General features: G+C 45.4%; 1 protein-coding gene across 4 annotated transcripts in view; it reads left to right on the top strand.

The window, feature by feature from the left end:
• The window catches only part of BMPR1B (bone morphogenetic protein receptor type 1B), a 573406-nt gene that overhangs the window by 526587 nt on the left and 24896 nt on the right, over positions 1-21923 (top strand). For all 4 annotated transcript variants that reach the window (XM_078676220.1, XM_078676218.1, XM_078676221.1 and 1 more), the window contains exons 6-7: positions 9880-10018; positions 20686-20878. In XM_078676220.1, coding sequence (XP_078532346.1) covers positions 9880-10018; positions 20686-20878 — 332 coding nt within the window. The remainder of the gene's footprint in view (positions 1-9879; positions 10019-20685; positions 20879-21923) is intronic.

Raw genomic sequence — 21923 nt, 5'->3', positions numbered from 1 at the left:
ATTAGTGCATCATCAAATAAAGTGCATTGATTCGTTTTGCTCCTATTTAAATCTGTTTCCAGCACACTTCTGAATCACAAAAAAAGTACTTACATTTTTGCTTTTTCTAACTGCTCAACGAATACAGTTCATTTTAAGGTTTCTACATTTTGTTGTTTGTTGCAACATAAAAAAACACACTACACAACTTCCTGTGCTCCAGGGAGATTGTCACATAATTCAGTTTAAAAACTCCTCTCACTTTGCAGTCCGAGAAAGAAAAGCAAACACTAATCCCATAAGCAGTAGTTTGTCAGAAGACATATAGCCTGTCGTTTGACCTCTGTCTTTGATGCACCAAATTTGAAAGTTAAACCTAGAATTTAAGGCATCTTATTTTTCAGACTTTCACGACCCACCAATAATTGACTGGTGACCCATCAGTGGGTCGCAAACCCACAGTTTGGTTAGCTGTGGTCCAGAAGCAGGAAGATTGCCTCGCTCCTGGGTGGGGAGTGAGGGGGGGCACAGAAAGTCTGTAGCATGGGATGTTAGGGGGTAGCCCAGTGCCAAGACGGGCCAGTGCCTATCTTGGACATTTTACAAATATTTTTCCCATGTGAATGGCCTAGAAGGCTTTTGCACCCCCCCCCCCCCCCCCCCTCCAAGACATCAGATGAAGGTTACATCGTATAATTATCCCCCCGAAGTGGGTCCAGAAAGACTGTGGGTCCTAGGGGCAGGCTGAGTGTAAACCCATGTATGGTAGGTGGGGGCTCTGATCAGGACAGTGGACCTAGTGGTTTATTGTACTTGATTCGTATCCTAATGTTGTTGTCCTAGAGTGTTCTCCAAACAGGATTCCACTAGGATGCAGTGTTCTTGTAAATGGGGGAGTACCCGCCCAGACCACATGTGGCTTTCCTGTTGAGATTGGGGCTACAGATGCTTAGCTGTGCCACTCAGCACAGTCCTGCTTTATGCAGCTGGAGTCTTCACATTCAGTGATGTTCACATGCATGGCATGCTGAGCATATCTAAAAAGTGCATGTTTCAGGTTGCAAGGGGGGCACTTACTTGCAGTCCAAGTTGGGGGTGTAAAAAAGTAATTCCTTTGGTAGGAGCACTAGATGGATTCCCAGCCCCTGCGTCCGAGTACATGACCTCTGCGTCCTACACCCTGTAAAGGTAGTATAAAGGTACAATGAGCCATACATTTGAAGTGTAAAATAATTCCTCATGCGTTGCAGTGAAAGCACTCCATAAAAGACAACAGCATGAGGTGAGTGAGAAATACCCTCTGGCCAAAGCCTACTCTGCACCCATTAAAGACTTGAATAGATCTTGCAGAAATCTGAGCTGTTTATTGAGACTTAATAAAATGTACATGACGGTACAAGTATTTGGTTAAGGAGATCTGAACTCCAATCTCCAACCACTAGGGGCTGCATTGCAGCCAGTGCCCTGGGGGTGAGCACCTATATTTTGTATTCCTGTGGCACTGTAGTTCTTCTGAAGGAGCCACGGATGCCTGTGCGGCCTTTTCTGTAGTAGAGGTAGCGCTAGTGATTATACAGCTCTGGTGCCAGCTTAAGAAGGAGTTCCTTTATTTGAATGGAGAAGTGGTGTCATGCAAATGGGTGGAACGCGTACATCCATATATGGATATGGGTGCAGAGGCCTTCAGGAGTTTTACAGATTGTGCTCCTCAAAAAGGTAAAGCACTTTCAGTGCGCCCCAGAAGGTACCGTCTCGACGAGGCAAAGTGAGTTCCATGGAACACTCCACCCCAGGCACCCTGCTGCCAGTGAGTGTAGTCATTCACTGCATCTGGCTGCAGGGGCAATCACTTTCAGCCCATAGAAGTGCTTCACAGTGTAAGGCAGGGGGGCTGTTTCAAGCTGCCCCGCCCTGCAGGGGCAAGTACAGGTATGCCCGCGGAAGGCTCATGTGTAATAAGGTGTACTGTCCTTGTTTGTGTCTGCCACACTGAGTTAAAGGAATGACACAAACCAGGATAGTCACTTTTTTGTGTGGCACAGAAAGGGACAGTGCATCCTCACTTTGTCGTACGGGTCCAGAAGTGTGAGATCTCATCAAATCACACCAAAATGTTGATGAATTTAATTTCAGTAGATTCCATCTGACCTGCATTAGTCAATGGCCTATAAGACCACCTCTACTACAGGCTGTGCTGTTTTAGCACAGCAAGCCGAATTTACTGACTTCTTTTTTGTCCTCTGCGCTTCCCTGAGCACATGCTATCGCAATTTTCGTAACTCCTATCCTTCATAGCACTCTGAGGCAGCCTAATGGAAAATTACTAATTACCAAAGACATATGAACTAGTGCCAAAGGAAGGGATGGAGTCTCTTATGGCAGACAGTGGCTCATCCCCACTGGATGATATGCATTTTTGTGGTTTAAAGAAATGCCAACCATGGTCCCACAATGCACCAGTGCAGGGTCCAAGAGATAGGGTAACTGCCGCTCGAAGACTGGAGCGTTTGGTTTGTGGAGGTTCAGTCGACAAACTATTGTTTCAAACAGTAAATCAAGAGGAAAGGTTTATTTTATGTTGAGTGACGAAAGCAATGTAGGGGTCACGTTGTGAATTATCATGGGATTGGCTGTGCAGAGGGGAAAACTGGGATGGTTCACCTCATGGTGTAGTGCAGGAGTGAAGGTCTTAACTGTAGTGCGTAGTAGATAGAAGGGTGACTGCATCAGTACTCTCCCAGTGAAATGTGAACTGCTTTACACGCTGGTACGAAATGACGGTGAACGTTTTGTGATCTCTGGGACTAGAATGAGCAAGCAAGGCCATAGATGAAAAGATTTTTTTAAATGATGATAGAAGGGTTTCTGACTTGTTAATCTTACATCAGTCAGTCAGAATTACTTTATTCGATTAATACAAAATTAATCATAAAAGTTCAAAGATACATTACAGATAAAAGCTTTTTTTAAAAAGGAGCAGTTCATTCTTAACAATAAGTGAGTGATTTCCTGGTTTTCATAGACATACATAAACAGGAAGCAACACTGTAATAGGTTAAAGGGTCAGGCATCATACGAAAGAAAAATAGGGCTGGGCGACATTGTCTAAAATTAATCGTACGCAAAAGGGGAGTTAAAAACCTTTTCTGATGATTGCAATAAAATTTACAGAAGAAGAAAATGTGCAAATCCGTTTGGCGTGAGAGATCATCACATGGACAGCACCGGAGTTCATTAGTAGAGTAAATACCAGCAGGATGGCCCAGCATTAAGTAGATGTAATTAGGGCGAAACCTTAGGAGAATAAATCTATGCCGAGGGATTGTTACGAACTCCAAATAGGATGGTATCCCCTCAACCTGCGGTGGGCCTTCAATATATTCCTAAACACTCGGGTTACTACAGTTTACATAATTAGCAATGGTTAAAAAAAGTTTTTTTTTAACTTTTTTGCCACAGTTGTAAATGTTCCTGGGAATTCAAAAAGGCTACCTAGATCTAGGTTATGTTGAGTGTTTTTCACATACTTTAGCCATATCATCTTTATGTTGTAGAGATAAAAATCTAATATTATCTGTTGGGTAATGGAGACTGTATCTCTGCACCATATAGAGTGCCATAGGAGAAAGGGTGCTACGTTTATTGAATCAGGTATAGAGGGGATACTTAACTCTTGATGTAATTTGAAGTTGGAACAACTAATAGGGAGGCTCATCATTGATTTCCCCAAAAAATCCTCTATTGTTTGTATCCCCTTCACAGTTACATGGCCCCACAATCCCGCACCATATGCTGCTACTGCACTGGATTTGCCCCCATAAAGCTTACTTAAAATATCTGGGTTTCTTGTTCCTAACTTTTTGGAAAATGAACGAATGGCATTTATACTCTTTTCAAGCACGGCCCCACGATTCTTTACCATACTCATCCAGGATGCCTAATAATCAAAGGTTACCCCTAGGTACGAGAAGAACTCTGCCTGCACCACTTTGCGATTAGAAATAAAAAAGTACGGGGGATTTTTCAACATTTGACCTGTAATTCAAACTAATTATTTAGGTTAATTTGTATAAAGATCCAGATTTTTAAAAAAATCGACAGTTATTTAACAATTTCTAGAGCGACCTTCCCATTCGCTAAATTAAAACTGCATCATCTGCATATAATAAAATCGGGATGGACAGCTTGTTTATTCTGGGAACGTCTATGGCTGATTCTAGCAGTTTAGACTCCACCCCATTTGTATTTAACAAAAACAGAAAGGGTGCAAGGAAGCACCCTTGGCGAACTCCTCTAGTAACTGGAAACCATCTGGTACACTCATCCTGTAGACCGTACCTTACACATGCTTCAGCTGTTGAGTACAACTGTCTTACAAAGGTAATTATTTCCTCGTCTACCCCCATTTTCCTCATGATCTTCCATAGATGGGAATGGGAGATGCAGACAAAGGCTTCGCCAAGATCAATGAAGGCCAGAAATAAATTTACATTCTTAGCATGGGTGTACATAGCTATATGGAGACTCAGGTTTAAGCATTGATCTTGAGTACATCTACATTTTCTGAAACCATATTGCGCTGGGATCAGGATGTTCTTTATCTGTGCCCATTCCTCCAGTCTATTTAATAATTCTCTGCCCATATGTTTTGCCGTGCTGTCAAGGAGGAAAATTGGTCTATAATTTCTGGGGTCTTGTTTTTCTCCTTTTTTGTAAATCGGTACTAAAACTGCTTAAAGCCAAGAAGCAGGAGGTCCCTCTTTTACTATGGCATTAAATGTGTTTGTAAGTAAGGGGCCCCAGAGTTCAGGGGAATCTGTGAAAGAATCTATTGGGGCATCATCTATACCGGGTGCCTTATTACTGGTGCATTGTGCCAAAGGTTCACCTATCTCTGCATAATTAAAAGTAAGGGTGGTGCTGGAGACTAGAGAAGACTCTTCATCCATTGCCCTGAAAACCTCTCGCAAAACGTTACAAATTTTGCTAAAATGCTCCACCAATGGCTCCTCATCCAAGTGTATATCCAGATTGGGATCAGAGTCCAATTTTAGAAATGGGGCATTAATCGTTGACCAGAAATCCCTTGTGTTATCTGTAATAGATGCTATAAGTAATTTTTCCCAGGCTTTTTTTTTCAATATCTTTAGTCTATTCTTTCTGGCGACAAAGTAATTTAGACTGGCCGGTTTCACAAGTAGAGGATTTTTTGGTACAGACTTGAGAGTTCGGTGTAGGTCAGAAAGTGCTTTAGTGCTGTTATGATCTAACCATTTTGGACCCTTAGGTTTATGTGACCCACCACTCCGAGCGATTCTTTTTTACCTCAAGCAAAATGACTTGGAAGGCCTCAGTTGTAGACTGTGGATCCTGATTTGGATCTAAGCATATTGCGATTTCATTCTTTCTGCTTGTAACTACCTGGGGAATAAGAACATTGTTATCTATACCTTCTCACTTACGAGTTATCCCATTCTTTCTTGCTATAGTGGGTTTTATATGTGAGAAATTAGGGCCATGTATACCCGACCAGTTCATAAGCCAGGTTACGGCTGCATGATCGCTGAAACCCAGAAATTCAGCTTTGCTATTGTTAAGCGTTCCTCTTCATCTAGCTGAAGCTATTATAAAATCAATTGAGGAGCTGTATGGGGAGGAATGAAAGGTTTCTAGCGGGAGGCCAGTGGATTCCGATCGGGGGTTCATAACCTCCAAAACTTTGATAAAAATATGTTTATTTTGGGCTTTCCCATAGTGGTTGTGGATGAAGTGAATATTACTTCCTCCATCCTCCTCTATAAACCCACAGATTGGAGTTAGTGCAAGGGGGCAGGGGTGTGCATTAAAATCGCCTATCCACAGCACTGTCAGATCTACCCTACATAAACCATATATCCTGTTCATATTTTCCTCCACTGTGGCAACAACTTTGTGCATTTCAACCCCAAATAGATTATTATAAAAGTTCATCAGTAATATAGTGTTACCTTCTGGACCTTTAAGATGTAACATATTAAAATATTGGCATTCATTATAAGATGATAAAACTTCAAATCTCAGGGTATTCTTTAGAAATGTCACAACCCCGCCCTTCCAGCAGATGAGGCAATTGCGGTGGTGTAATACGACCTGTATCCATCTATGCTAATAGGACCCACTGCCCAGGTCTCTTGCAGGCATATTAAATCAAAGGTGCCAATGTACTGCCCTATTTCTGATTGTACCTTGGTGATGCATTGACGGTTTATAAAAGAAACCGAAGGGAAGAGCAAATATTTATGTCGATTCTGAGGGGTTATTAGGTAATAGTTGTAATATCTTTTTTTGCCATGACCTTGGATTTCAAGGTTGGGAGCACACGATCCCCTGTTATAGATTTAGTTTGCTTCCCAAGCCAAGAAACTCTGCGCACCATTAAAATGTTGCAATGACCTTCAACCTGTCCATTCCCTGTTTTATAAATCCAGTGGCGTGCTTTATGAATTAACTGGGTAGAGGTTTCTATTTGGTCTTTTTTTAAATTGGGATATTTGCCAAAATAACTACATTGGGACAAGCAGCTGGGAGGAGATCTAACCTAGATCCTTCAACCCAATTTTGTGGGAGATTAGCCCCCACCTCCTTATAGAGAAAGTCTCCTGATCTGTGCTTCTTTGACCCAAATGGGAATGAGGCACTGTGTCTGGTCCTTGACTTTGAGTTACAGATGATACCGGGAGAGGGCAAGCAACATAACCCCATATTTGAGCCCGGGTTACTGGGGTCATACCAAGGGTTTGATGGATCACTTCTGGTAGTTTTGCGCTACTGACGCCTTCTGTGGGATTAAGCAAGTGTCCTGGATGATTTTCCGTAGCCACACCCCCCCCCCCCCCATATTGCGTGTATCTTGATGATGCGGTTTCCCTTGTTGCCTTTTCAATTAATTCTAGGCGTAGAGTTATAGGTGCTAAAAGATCCTTAAATGTATCCAGAAAAACTTCCATGTCCATATTCAGGGTCTTGGGTGGGGCAACTATCAACTGTTGTAGGGGTTTCTCCATACTACCGACTGGTACACTTTCTGGTATACTTGTGCTCTTCTGTGGTCTCTTTGAAATATTTCTAGTGGAGTTTTTTGAGGGACCCCTTTTCCTCTTTTGCACTGGTGCTGCATCCGCTGGTGTTAATGCCTCTATAAAAGGAGTGGAAGTGCTCTACACAGATGTGGGAATAAGAGTGGTGGAAGGGCTTATCACACCTATGTTGGTTTTCCAACAGGTTCAGGGTTTGTCCCTCATGGGAGAAACCAGATGGGACATCCTTATTTGTTGCACTATCTACAACCAGCTTGGTCAATGTCTAGGGCTATTGCAGAAGAGGCTTTTGCTAAAAAGCTATCCAAGCAAGTAAAGTTTACCTCCTGTGTCGGCGTGTGCGTTGCTTTCTTCCTCTCTGTACTTGCGGCTTTTGTACCCTCTTGGAAAATTCACTTATGCCAGATGTCAAGGGGGGGGGGGCGCAGCCCAGGCTACGACGGGTGTGGACGGACCCACCCTTGGTCCGGGCACACCTGCGCGTTTCCCGCAATGCTTGAGCTCTCTGTGATCTTTATACCACCTCCAAGAACTGTGAAATGGCATCGGTCATCAGTACGCCGCAGGAGGTGCTGGGAGTCATGGTCCAGAGCCTTGGGACGGTCACCCAACAAACTGCAAACAGGCTTTATAGTGCCTGCAGGCGTGGTGAAATGGCATCGGCCGTCAGTACGCCGCAGGGGTTGCTGGGACTTGTGGTCCAGAGCCTTGGGTCGGTCCCCCATCCGGTACCAAACAGCAAACTGTCTTCTCGCACTGCGGGAGCCCTCTGTGATCCTTATAGCGCCTCCACGCGCGGTGAAATGACATTGGTCGTCAGCACGCCTTAGGGTGTGCTGGACCTCGTGGTACAGAGCCTTGTGCCGGTCCCCCACCAGGCAACAAACAGGCTTCTGGGAGCAAACCGTATCACTTTCGGCTCCTTACTCTGTCAGCCATCTTCTTTGGTGAGAGGGGCGCACTCCATTGCCTTGCTTGGGGTTTCTTTTGACCACACTAACTGGATTCCGCCTCCCCTATCCGGGAAGGGGTTGGTCCCGTCCGTATGTATTTCCTGTTTCTGGGTGCTAGAGCATGATTTATGCCGATTCCTATACATTGCACTCTGTATTGACTCTTACCTGGAGCCAGTCATTGTTGACTCCTCTGGTCTTTGTGGACAATGCTTTCCCCCTGGCTCTCTCTTTCCCAAGTACGTTTTTACTTGCCATATGCAGGGGTTGCAGTGCTTAATTTGTACAAAAAAAATAAGTACCAGGCGCATTGTCAAGAGGACTTTGCAGCTTGCACCTCCCATTACCCCTGCCAGCACTGCCAATGACAGGACCAACACAGCTACTAATCATCACACTTCGAGAAGTGTGACAGTCTGGACTGTTCCATTCCCCCAATGCTGTAAGAATAACTTGGGCAGCTGGTATCTGCATTTTTTCCTTTTTTATGTATATTGCATTAGTAAACACCTGTGTGTGCTTCTCTCTGAATCAGACAAACCGAGCCACCATGTGACAGAGTGTCATAAGTGCCGGTGTTGACAATTAAGTCCTGCTGCCAGGCACTGGAAACCACTGGCTCAAATTAAGCACTGAGGATTCGGGGTAAGTGAGGGGCTTGCCAAGAAAGGACATGTGGTGGTTTCCTGTCTAGGACTGTTGAATAGCTCATGAACATTGCGCTGATCTCTTTAGCATGGAGTTGAGATGTATGATTATTTCAGGTCCTTAGCAGGGTCGTACTGGGAATAAAGGTAGGCCTGGCACCAAAATAAAATTGTCCGCTGTTGGTGAATAAAATAGCTAACAAAAGTGGCTCACATTCGCAAATTGGAGCAGTTTTGAATGTGTTGATGTGTGGCGTTTTTGTAAGGTGTGGAACATTTGTGCTTGCTGCAGGCAATTTTTGTAGTTCTAGCATGGAAATCGAAGAATGAAAACAAAAAATGGCCCACCAGGCCATAAAACTAGGCTTTGAAATTCTGCATAGTTTTTCCCACTCTGTGCTCCGCGTGAGTATGCGAAGTTCCGTAAAACGAGGTGCGAAGTTATTTCCTCGCTCTGGAGTGAAGAAATGTTACTCCAGACCACCCCCCCCCCCCCCCCCCCCCCCGCAAGATTTCTCAAAGTGGCGTTCGCGGCTGGCACTACTGTTCGCATTGAGAAACTTTCAGTTCCCATTGAAGCTGCTGCTCGAGTAGAACATCTACTCGAGCGGCAGAAAGTTGTGCCCTCTTGCACTTCGCATGGTACCGTTCACGTTGATTTTCCAGTGCGGGACAAACACCTGGCGCTAAAAATCATCGTGAACGGCGCAAACTAACACGATCCGCTGCTTTCGGAATACTGTGTAGCACAGCTGTTATTGGCCACTTCATGGAACGCCACAAAACTGCCCAGGCCTACATAAAATTGGCCCACAAACAGCCAGAAAAGCGGCCCACATGCTATCTTATCACACCAGCCATTTGGCCATTGTCAGATTGCCCAAAAGGCCAGTTCTTACCTGGTTATTGGTTCCTCCCAGCTGTGACGCATAGATAATGTGCTGATTTCTTGTGGTGTCATCGCTTCGCAGAAAAGAATGGTACACATGGCAACCTCCGATATCAAATAAGAACGAAAATAGACAAGGCAATGGAAAACGAGATGCCACACGAACAGCTTTGGCACAATGATTTCCTAAATACATGCGCTGGAACATTTTCTTTATAGCAACGGCTGACAATCTTGTGATGCTTGCATGCGAGACAGATTTACTTAAAGCTGCATTTTCTTCGAAATCGGTCTATTTTTGGCTTCTAACCCATGTTCTTTCCTTTCATCTTTAGGTACAAGAGACAAGAGTCCCGCGCGCGCTACAGCATCGGGCTCGAGCAGGACGAGACCTATATTCCTCCCGGGGAGTCCCTCAACGACCTGATCGAGCAGTCGCAGAGCTCAGGCAGCGGTTCCGGGCTCCCTCTGCTGGTAAGAAACGTGAACTGCGCCTGCATGTAGAAAACATTCTTGCAGTCACTGGCAGTGATAAAAAGAAAAGCCTGGGACAATTGTATTATCATATGAGAATAACATTCGAATGTTTGTAAACTATGGATATCTCTTTGGGTGTGCTTCCTTATAATACTTAAGAGCCTTCATCCCAATATAAAAGCGTCTCTAATTTCCTTGCTACAGGCGACTTGTGATCTTAGTCTCCTGTAATGAAATAATTATGTTGTTGCTCAACTTTAATAACTTATTACAGTTGAGTTCTGAGTTACAACGCCTGCTGCTAGAGCCTGCAGCTGAGGGGAAAGGCGGGTCACAGAGCATTGTTAATGCTGCTTTTTAAACAACAAAAACTAATTGTGGCTTAGCTTCTTCTGCAGTTTTTCTAGATGAATCTATCTGCATGTTTCTACACATTCAAAATCCGTCTGATACTAAACTGATTCTTAAATCTTTTGAAACACATTTCTAGTTGCTTTTTGCACTGCAAACTATAATGTTATTCCTCGTGTGTTTACAGATAGCCAGTCTCTTTTAAATGAAATATCACCACATAAAGGACATATATAAGTGGTTCGTGGGAAGCATTATAATGTGACCATGGATTATAAGCAATAAACCATCACCTGCCATACATTATAAGGCTATTGCAAGTCGCCTTGGATTCCCATGACCGTAAAAAGGGATTTGGCCTTCGACCTTGTTCCTCAATACGGTCACGTTCTTCCTTGGTGACTTAGAAAATCCTTATAATGTATGTCGTTACTTTATCCCTTAATAACCTTGAGTCATAATAAAACACTCAACACTAACTGTGTGGTAAAGGAATAATTATGTACTAGATGTGTAGTTGACCGTGTTTATTTTAACCTCTAATTTCACGTCTCATTTTTTTTTCTCGATAAATGGTGCTCAAATCATAAAAACGTTTAGCTACAGAAAATGTAATTATTCCTCCAGAAAGTTAAACATTTCCGTTACTTAAAGCCAACGAGTTTTGGTGCCCTCGTTCATTGGTAGTGGATTTGTTGCATTAAAATAGCGGTATTTCCCAATGGGGCACTGGCCAACTAGCAGTGATCTTTGTCTTCATTTTTATTGGTGAGTCGAGAGGTGTCATATTTTCAAATTTTCTTGATCTTTTTTTTTTTTACTAGACAGGTGCTTATTTTCTGCAAGGAGCAATGGATTTGGACTCGAAACTCCCCCCGAAATTGAACCAAGCGAAACTTTTAGACACAGTTCAGATTTCAGAAGGCAGTTACATTTCTGCAGCCCTGATTGTTCTCTTGTGCTTCTTGTTATGTTGCCCTGCCATCTGCTGGCCAACTGAAAAACTGCTTTGACTTCTTTTTAAAGAAAATGACAACAAGCACGTCAAGGAGTGTTTAGGCACGGGGACCTGCTGTGATTTGGAATTTCATTCACACTACATCATTTCATCCCTGCTGGGACATACACAAGTACATTTACGGAAAATGGTAGGCTGCGAGCCCCCCCCACTCTTTCTCGGCTAGAAAAACTATGCTTCATTTGTGCTAGCTGCGAAAGCTGTTCATTCTGCCCAGTGGTGCTGAATATGACTGACAGTACCACACATCGTTTCTGCTGCTCCTTTTATGTGGATGACTGAACAGTAAAATACAACTTTTGACGAAATATTGCGTTCCCCAAAACAATTCTTTAAAATATTCAGAATACGAAAATAACACGAGCACAAAGAAATCTGATCCATACTGTGAATTCTTAATAGTTGAACTTGACAGTATTTTCATTAAAAAAGCATAGTTTCTGAGAAACTTTTTCATTGTAGATGAAAATATGATTTTTTTTATAAGTTGATTGCGTGGCATTTTCCAATTTGCTGGCACCAAAACTCACTTTAATTCAGTTCCTCTCCACTGTTAAACTGGGGGTCCCTAACTGACCTGAAGTCTCCTGCACTTAGAGTGGCTATACTACAAACATAAATATATAATTTAAAATAATTCATTATGCATTTTTTTTCCAGCAGACTAATAAATACTGTGCATCTGATACTGAGGTAGCTCGCTTGCATTCTCTGTACAACGTTTTCAAAAACATTTTCTGATGGAAACTTCTAATGTCAGAACCTTTTGCCTGAAACATATCTTGCCGCTTTAGGAATTTTAGTTCTTTAGGTCCTTTTTAGTTACCAAGCCATCCAAAGACAGTTCATTACTTCTATTTGCTGACTAAAATGAGGGAAACTAGGGAGGGAAGGTAGTTGTGGACAATATACATTTGTTTGAAGCCCTGGTGTCCTTTAGGGATGCTCCTTAGGCTTGCTGGAGACGAGTCATTGTTTTGAAAATTACTAATGAGTATTTCTGTCACTGAGTGAGTTCCCAGTATTTGAGAATGACCAGTTACTTACCCGTAATATTCACTACTCCGAGTCATAGACCTACCCTTCACAGTCCTTAAAATATGAGCAATAGCTCCTCCCCAGAATTTCCAAACAAAAACTCTCTAGCCCATCCCTACCCTCCAGGCCGCTCCCACATCCTGTGGCATATAACCGTTGACCCATGAAAGCACTACCTGTGCCCCCAAGCACAAGAATCTGAACAGTGAGGGAGGGATGGGAACCCAGACAGTGACGGGGAGGTCTACAACTCGGAGTAATGAATATTATCAGTAAATATCCGGTCATTACTGCCTCGTCAGACCTCCCCATCACAGTCATTACCATACAAGCATATAATAAAGTAAGACTCTGCATCTACAGAGTAGAGGAAACTGCTTTTATTAACACCAGCAGCAAGTCCCAACACCTCAACAGAACACAACACAGCATCCCCAAAGCCAGCGAACCCGTCCCACCCACCACCAAACGATAATGGGACATAAAGGTGGGAGGAGCACTCCAAGTAGCAACCTGGCAGTTCTCCGCCATAGATGCCCCCTGAAAACATGCCCAGGAAGCAGCCACACCCCAAGTCGATCCCCCTACACTGACCCAGGCGTCAGTACACCACAAACATCATATGCCGCCCCCACAGCCCACCTCATCCAACGACTGAGAGTAGCCCAAGAAGGCTTCAAACCCTTACCCGCCAGGCCAAAGGTCACAAAAAGTGAACCAACCTTACGAAAAGGCTTAGCATGCACCAAGAGCCCACATAACGTGGTTAAACAGTGCAGCCACACTTTATCCTCTGAAAGAGGATCCGGACAGAACACAGACAAAACCAGATCCTCCAAGCAGTGAAACGAGGAAGGGACCATGGGACCAAAGGAAGAATCAGTCCGGAGAGCAACCCAATCTGGAAAAAAACTCAAAATGGGCTCTGTACAAAGCAAGGAGCCCAACTCCCCACCCCTTTGGGCCGAGGTAATAGCGACAAGAAAAACCACCTTGATCGTCTAAAGCAGACACACCTCACCCCAGAGGTTCAAAGAGAATCACCTACAAGGCCTTCAAGACCAATGGAAGATCCCAACTAGGCGCTAAGGATTTATCCATGGGCTTTTGGAGGAAACAACTCCGTAGTAACCGGTACACCAACGGATCCACAGGCTCACAGTCCGAACCCCTAAAGGCCCTCACAGCTGCCCACTGAACCCGCAAGGAGGATACAGCCAGTCCCAAGTCGAAGCCATCTCTCAGGAAATCCAAGATACGCATGGGTTCCTCCTCCAAAGCAGACCAACCCCGAGCTGTACCTCAACCCTGAAAAGACACCCAATGCCTAGCAGAGGACTTGAGAGTCGAAGGGCGCCTGGACTGCTCTATAAACTCAGCCACAGTAGGAGAGCACCACAAAGCCACCAGGTTCAACCTCTCAACCGCCAGCTGCAAGCGGACAAGACCATTCCGGGACAGAAGGGGAAACAAAAGGTTACAAGGAACAACTGGCAAACTGCCAGCAAGGTCCCAATGCCAACCTCCGCAACAGAGGGAACCAAGGCCTCTGGGACTAAGCAGGAGCCACCAGGCCAACTGTGGCCCGATCCAACTTGACTTTGAGCAGGACCCTCGGAATCAGGGCAATCGGGGGGAAAGGCATACATCAGTCCCCCTCCCATCGAAAGGACAGCGTATCCACTCTCCAAACAGAGTCCGACTGAACCAGAGAACAAAACTTCTCCCACCAGGCATTCCCCAGGGCCGCAAACAGGTCCACCACCGGGATCCCAAACCTCTCCATCAAGCCCCCAAATACCTCCTATGTCGGAAAGGGAGGGAAACAACCTGCCCAGGCGATCCACCTCCGAGTGCAAAACCCCTGGCAGATGCAACGCTCTCAGACAACAAGTTCAACTCTGCCCACTAGCAAATCTGTTGCGCCAAGTTGGGGGAAGACTCTTTCGCACACCCCTGGCGGCTGACATAACACACCACCACCGTTTTGTCTGACCGCACCAGCACATCCCTCTGCAGGACCCAAGGAAGAAAATGAGTCAATAACCACTGCACCGCCTTCAACTCCCTCCAATTCGAAGACCGCTCTGCTTCCTGAACTAACCAAATTCCTTGCACAGATTCCTGAAACAACGCTGCCCCCCCCACTCCAGCTCACTGTCATCTGTCGTCAGCACCAACCTATCCTGGGACACAAAGGGAGAGCCCTGCAAGAAGTTCTGATCCTCCAGCCACCAGGATAATTCTCTGGCAATGTCCACATCCCCCGGAATCAACTGTTCGTAATTCTGAGACCCTGAACACGATTCACCAGGGGGTACAAGTGCAAACGGCCCAAGGAACAATCGTTCCCCGAGCAGACATAAACCCCTGAACCCGTAACCACTCTCGAGCCATGGAAGACTGGGCTACCAACACCTTCCTGAGCTTGCACGCCAGAGTCGGTATGCGGGGCACTGACAGGAAAACCTGCGCACCAGAGTCAGAATGCTTGGCACTGACAGGAAAACCTTCCCCATCTTGGTGTTGAAGACCCCCCTCCACACCCCCCAATGAACAGCAGTTGCGGAGTGGGGCACAGATGGGATTTCTCCAAGTTCAGAATCCAACCAAACTGCTGCAGGAGTCGGCAAACCTCCTATGTATGTGCTTGAACCTCCCAACACCCTGGGCGCTTTTAGGTAAAAGCTAAAGACGCAGCAATTCCAGAATTAAGATATGCAGGAGCGGCAGGGTCGGTTCAGTACAGCACCAAGACACCTCTCGTGTGCTATATCAGTTATAATAACATTAAGGAAAGAAGAGGAAGAGATCACCCAGTCATCCAAGTAAGTAAACACCTGGATCCCCCGAGCATTCAACAACCCCACCAAGGGTGCCAACACCTTAGTAAACACCCTAGGAGAGGCAGACAGCCCAAATGGCAATACCTGGAACTGGTAATGATCGATGCCCACACAGAACCGTAGAAATCTCTGGGAAGCCATGTGAACCAACACATGAAAGTAGGAGTCCCTGAGATCCAGAGAAGCCAGGAAATCCCCCATTGACAGGAAGGGCAGAATCCTCTGCAGCGATACCATTTTGAAGGACCAATGAGGGATGCACAAATTCCCCTCCTTCAGATCCAGAACAGGACGGAAGTCCCTATTTGGTTTTTGGATCAGAAACAGGATCGAGTAAACCCCCGACTCTGTTGACTCACAGGCACCCTCACATCAGCTCCTTTGGAAACCAGGTCCTGAACCCCTTCAATCAGAGCCAGACACTTGACCTGAGATCTTGTCACAGGGGTAGCCCTATACGCATCCACTGGCGGAACCCCAATTCGAACCGATATCCCAGCTTGACAATCCCCTAATACCACCAGGCCTGGAGGCCAACCCAGACCAATAGCAATCATGGCCTCCCAAATCAAATAAAACCCCTGGCTCAGCGCAGGCTCTAATGGTCCAAGCCAGAGCACAAGATTCAACCCCTATGCCGAGCAACCTCAGAGGGATCTAACCCCGTAACTCAATAAGTAACCCTTTTGGTATGCCTGATGAAGCACCCATGTACTGGACAAGCGCTTGACAAGTGTATAAATGCTTCATGTCAATTTTGTAACAACTCAGAAAGCACAAACCTACTAGGCTCTGTCTTTAACACCAGGAAATTAACTCATAATCCGCCTTGTCGGAGACCATAACCACTGAGCCCCCCGGGACACCTCCTAAATAAATGCACCCCCGCAGCTGAGGTCAGCAGAAAATGCAGAAATGCTTGAAGAAGTACTCCCTGTGAGTACTAACTGCTTCCCGTGCACCAGCCTCGTGGTCAGGGAGCCGTATGCCCCATGCTGTTGCCGTGCTGTGCAGGCGCCAGCAGTTAGCCATCCTTGACAACACAGAGCCAATGCTAACCCGCTTCTGCTGGGGCCCGTGCTCTGCAATGAAAGCCCGCCCACTCCAGGTGAACGGTGAGCATGCCACCACATGCTCGACTAATCCCTTACACCCCCCAGGTGGTCCCCGCTACAGCAGGGGATCAAACCTAGAAGAGAGGCCAGACTTTGCACCAGCAGTTCTTAAAAACATCAGTCCCCAAAAGAAATATGAGGGCAAGAGGCTGCGAGTCGTAAAAAAACGATCACACAGTGTAGTGTAGCTCCTATTTTCCCAATAGGCTCTGCGCATTGGAATAGTACCTACAGCAGTAAAGACCTAGGCCAGACGTTAACTAGGTCTACTACTGTCGAAACTAGACTTAATTTTTGGGTTTGCCAGCTAAGCTCAGAGTTCGCTAGAAACTTTCTCGAATGTTCAAGGAAGGATGAACTCCCCTGATTAGACAAGAAGGGATTTAGTTTCTGACAACCATAGAACATGACAACTTTGCTCTCCCCTAATCAAGAGTCAATCTCGAGAGTCGTGTGAGCACAAGGCAATTATTTTACTCAGTCAGTACGTGCATTCTTAGTCTCATCAGAATGTAGAGAAAAGGAAGAGACGGGCGTGTTCAATAAAAGATGTTATTTATTGATCAGTCTCTTTTCTCGTACAAGAGAAATGGATCGATATTATTGCGATACTTATAGTTAAGTAAAGTGCATACATTAGAAGCAATAGTATAAAATAATACTGTAAAAACATTGATATGGTTTCTGAGCCATATGATGTTTAAAATGATTAAAATATATTTACATACACATATACATTTGACTAAACGTACTCAACTGGTGTTTCTAAATACGCCTACCCCGTGTACCTGACCTAAGTCTAATGCGTGGGCGGGAATAGAAAGTTACAGTTTAGTTTAAGTTTGTTTTTGCCAAGTGAATAACTAAAGAATTCTCTAGGAGGGGTTATTCAGTTCTGTACCTGGAATTTAGGATGAATGAGGAATGGTATCTCTTTCTCTGCTCTCGATATTCCAGGCTGCCTGCGAGGGCTGCCCAGAAGCGCCGGTGCTGGGTCTCTCGGCTTGAGATAGCAGCGCGTCTCTCAGCGCGTCAGGAAGGCGGGGCTGCTGCCTGCGGGGTCTGCTTCTGCTCTCGGCTTCGGCAAGTATGGCTGCTCCGTCTTGTCACCACGCGTGTGTTTGCATAGGGCAAGGTCGGCAATATTTATACCTTAAAGGTGCCGAGATTGACGTAAGGATGGACATAGGTACGTCAATAAAGATGTCATACGACTTGCTCATTAGCACATTCTTTACTAAAGTTCTCTGTGAAATCAAAACAATGGCCGCACGGATTATCCAGGTTGTCATAGGTTTGATTTGTTATGAGAACGTCGTATGCCTTATCAGGGGCTGGAGGAATATCGCTTGTCTAATTAGATCTCAAGCGTTATGACCTAATCAGATAACACGTTCCTGTGCCGTAGTGTGACTGCGTCAGATAACGGTATCTGCATCATGGGGGATTTCTTGCCTCATGGGCTGACTGTTAGTTAACTAGCTAGTAAGTTTAACCAGAATAGGGTCAGGAATAGGGGGATCGAATCAGAACCTATAGAAATACACGACAACAGTTCCACTAAATGAGGGACTTGACCCATAATACCCACACAACGGTCACTATAGCAGACCGCCACACACTCACTTGTAACCAATCAGAGTCTTGCAAGGAGTAGTTTGCAGAAAAAATACCAGGATGTACTTACATGGGTCAAAGGTTATATGCCACAGGATGTGGGAGTGGCCTGGAGGGTAGGGATGGGCTAGGGAGTTTTTGCTTGGAAATTCTGGGGAGAAGCTATTGCTCATATGGTAATGACTGTGATGGAGAGGTCTGACGAGGAGGTAATGGAACAAAGCAGTAAAGATTGATTAAGTTTGTACTAGGCAGTTACTGTTTCCTCAGAAAGAGAACATGTGTTTGCATTGAACAAGTGATTCACCTTTTGGTTGTTAAATAAATTAAGAAAGTGAACCTTCCTAACTGGCCTCTCCAAAGTCTTTCAGGAAAAACCAAACGAGTTCAGAAGCAAAAAAAAAAAAGATATATTTTTTCGCTTTTCATGGCAAGATGGCGGCCGCTTAGCAGTGGCTGTAAGCAGCAGCAGAGCAATGGGGACGCGTTGAAGCCCTAGAACGGTGAAATCTCGAATCTGGCAGCCGAGATTGGGCCACGCATAAAATAAGGAACAGAATATGACCAAAGGAGAATGATATCCCCGCTTACGTATCGCGGCTCAGCAAGGTATCTGTTTCGGGCTCTGGCGATAGCCGCGGCTGTTCTCTCTCCCTGCGGATGGCAGCCCGTGTTCACGTTCGCTGGTGGGCGGGGCATGCGAGCAAGGCTGCGGAGCAGAGCGGAGCCCCGCAAGAGACCGGAGTTTGGAGACGGAATCAGAATCGGCGGTAGTAGCCAAAGAGAAGACACGTCCTGGGAGCTGAGGAGGGGAAGGAGAAGCGGCTGGAAACGGCATAGAGGAGCAATGGCTCCGAAAATACACAACTCTAAGGCGGCAACACTTAAGAGGAAAGGTGGAGCTGAAGGGGTGCCGGCAGCGATGGTGTTGGAGGAAGGAGAGTCCCGGCTGAAATTTCAATCACCCTCAGCAAGGAAACAGCAGCTGACGGTTAAGACACGACAGGCAACCGCGTCAATTGCCGAAATGTTTTCGAAAAGCGGCAAGGAGAAAGGTGCTGAGGAGGCCGTATGTCAAGGCGGTGATGGGTTACTCCGTGGACCAGGGGCTCAAGTCATCCAACCCCCCCAACATGTGTGTGAAAAAGAGAGCAACGAAAAAGATAGCAGCCCGCACTTGACCAGTGAAGAGCTACCTAGTCTGCAAGCACTTGAAGGTATCCCACCCGCCTCTGGGCAAAGCGATTACGATAATCACCCCGTAACCCCCACAAGCCTGAATCCCGCAATAGTAGGAACAAGAGATGGTCCAGAAATCCAGGACGTCGCGATGGGCGCCTCTATTCAGGTAGGCCAGCCTGTGAGCTGTCCCCCTCAGGGAAAGGGGGGTGAGCAGACTGAGGTGGGTGTGACTCTAGATGCTGATAGCCCGGCTATAGTTATCAGCAATGCCACTTCAGAGACAGCCTCCGGGAGCCTATTGGAGAAAGAGAAAGTCCCTAGCGAATGCTTCTTATCGGTTTCCGAGAACGCAGAGTGGTCTGATGAGGACGAACATAGCTCCTTTCAGGAGGATAGTATTCCAGACTCTGAGAGCGACATAGAACATGAACCCACAGCCACAGCAGTCAGGTCCTTAGCTATATCAAGGGGGCAAGATCATTGTGCGCTAAGCTGGGATCACTCATCGGCTATGCCATTACAGGGAAGCCCCATTATTGAATCCTCCCAGATGTCTCTTCTCGAGGTGATACATCAGGAAATCATTGCCCAAGACAGTAGGAAATCACAAGCCGCGATGAGGAAAATGCAAGGGGTTGTGAGGAAACTGTCTAAGGCTTGCACAAACCTGGGCGACAGAGTCTTAAATTTGGAGGAAAGAATAGTATCAACAGATGCTGAAGCCGCAGCAGCCACGAGTAAAGTTGACGCTCCTTGTTCTCAAGTGGTTGACATCCAATGGAAACTTGAGGACATGGAGAACAGACTCAGGCGGAATAATCTTAGGGTCCTAGGGATACCAGAGGGGGTCGAAGGCTCGGACATTAGAGCATTTACCATCAAGCTGTTCGAACAGGCATTCCCTGAGCTCTCTAGCTGGAACTGGCCGTGCGAAATACAGAGGGTACATCATACCCCGTTCAAAGTTCTAAAAATGCAAGAGAAGGGGGTGTGGTTTGCTTTATTTCAGAATACACCTTGAAGTGTTTGTATGCGGCCTAAGGATTAACAATGGTCAATAGTCTTTGGTAACATAGTTAGTTTTGTTCTGCATGCTAATTTATCAACCTTTTCAAATAATATTCCTACAGCTAAAATAGAATGAATTGTAATAGAAAAACCAGGAAATTTATTATCTACACAGATACTTTAGTTTCCACTCCAAACCAGTCAATTTAGCACGTAGGATGGCTCAGGTAGGTCAAAGCCCACCACAGACATAAACAGTGATTTGCTAGTTTGAATTGCATCAAGGCAGACTCAACACGTCCTTTCGAGGTTTGTAAACTGAATACCTTTAGGGAGTATGATAATGCCTCTTCTTTCCACAGCTTAGAAAAGGCAGACGTGTGGTATGGATTGCTATATGAAAAAGAAAGTTATTATTAAAATGTCACCAGTTGTGCTTTGAGATGCTGGCCGACAACATTCTAATCCTTACTCTGTCTGTTGTTTTAGGTGCAAAGGACGATAGCAAAGCAGATTCAGATGGTGAAGCAGATTGGAAAAGGGCGGTATGGAGAGGTGTGGATGGGGCGGTGGCGCGGAGAGAAAGTAGCCGTCAAGGTTTTCTTCACAACAGAAGAGGCCAGCTGGTTCCGAGAGACCGAAATCTATCAAACAGTGCTCATGAGGCATGAGAACATACTGGGTGAGTGTAAAATTCTGATGACGGTCCAACTTTGCAGATGGGAACCCCATCATAGGCAGGAGCAGTTCAGTGCCAACACCAGCAAAATGATCAAAAGAAAGAAATGTATACTAGAAACCAATGTGCATAACAGTGTCATAACGGCTAGAGTGGTCGACCATGAAGCTGGGGAACTGGGTTTGAGTCTTGGCAGGGACGTTCACCATCCTGTGGTTCTGGGCAAATCACTTAAGCTCCCCCTACTTAAAAAAATTAATGTGTCCATCTGTAACGCAACTAAGCGCTCCGATACCTTTGGGTTGAGTTCCCTCTAAATTAAAAAAATAAACCTCTGTAGGGATCAAGTACATGTGTTGAGAGTCACCCAAGAAAGACCAAATTGAAATCTTATTTTCACAAAGAACAGCAAAAATGAACACAGTCCTATCGTTGCCGCCATCGTGAAGCTCCGCATCCAACAAATACATTGCTCAAACTAATCTGTAGGGCAATTTAGGATTATTGCAATAGAAAATGCTCCACCAGTCGACTACGCTCGGGTCTTACTCCATATGCACACAGGCTCCAGGCCACCACTAGACCTCTGACCCAGGATAACACTGAATGGCAAAGTGGTAGTGGACAAGTTTTCCTCTTTAAAGTATGTACTTAGAGGACAAGAATCACAAACCTGCACTTGTATCAGGCCCAGCAAAGCCTTGCCTATGAGCCAAAAAGAATAGTTTCTGTATGTTTTCTCCAGTGCCTTGGATTGTGTCAAATTTCAGTAATATCTAGTTTGAATTGATTTGAACATCTGATTGATAATGTAAGCAGAACTTGCAATTGCCCTACCCTTCTCAGGAGTTTTCCGGTGCACTACTGAAGGAAGTTATATTACACGCCATACAATTCTTCCACTCCGATTTGGGTTCCGTTCCTACTGAAACGATAGGCTAATCTTAATTGAGGAGGTATGTCCACTGGCTGTACTTATTCTGTTTCTCAGTACCATAAACCCTTATCCATCTCTTAATCGTATGCCATATTTGTCTGGTCTTACTAT

Source organism: Lissotriton helveticus, chromosome 2_1 (assembly GCF_964261635.1).
Source record: "Lissotriton helveticus chromosome 2_1, aLisHel1.1, whole genome shotgun sequence".
NCBI lineage: Eukaryota > Metazoa > Chordata > Amphibia > Caudata > Salamandridae > Lissotriton > Lissotriton helveticus.
This window is presented reverse-complemented; position numbering and strand designations above follow the sequence as displayed.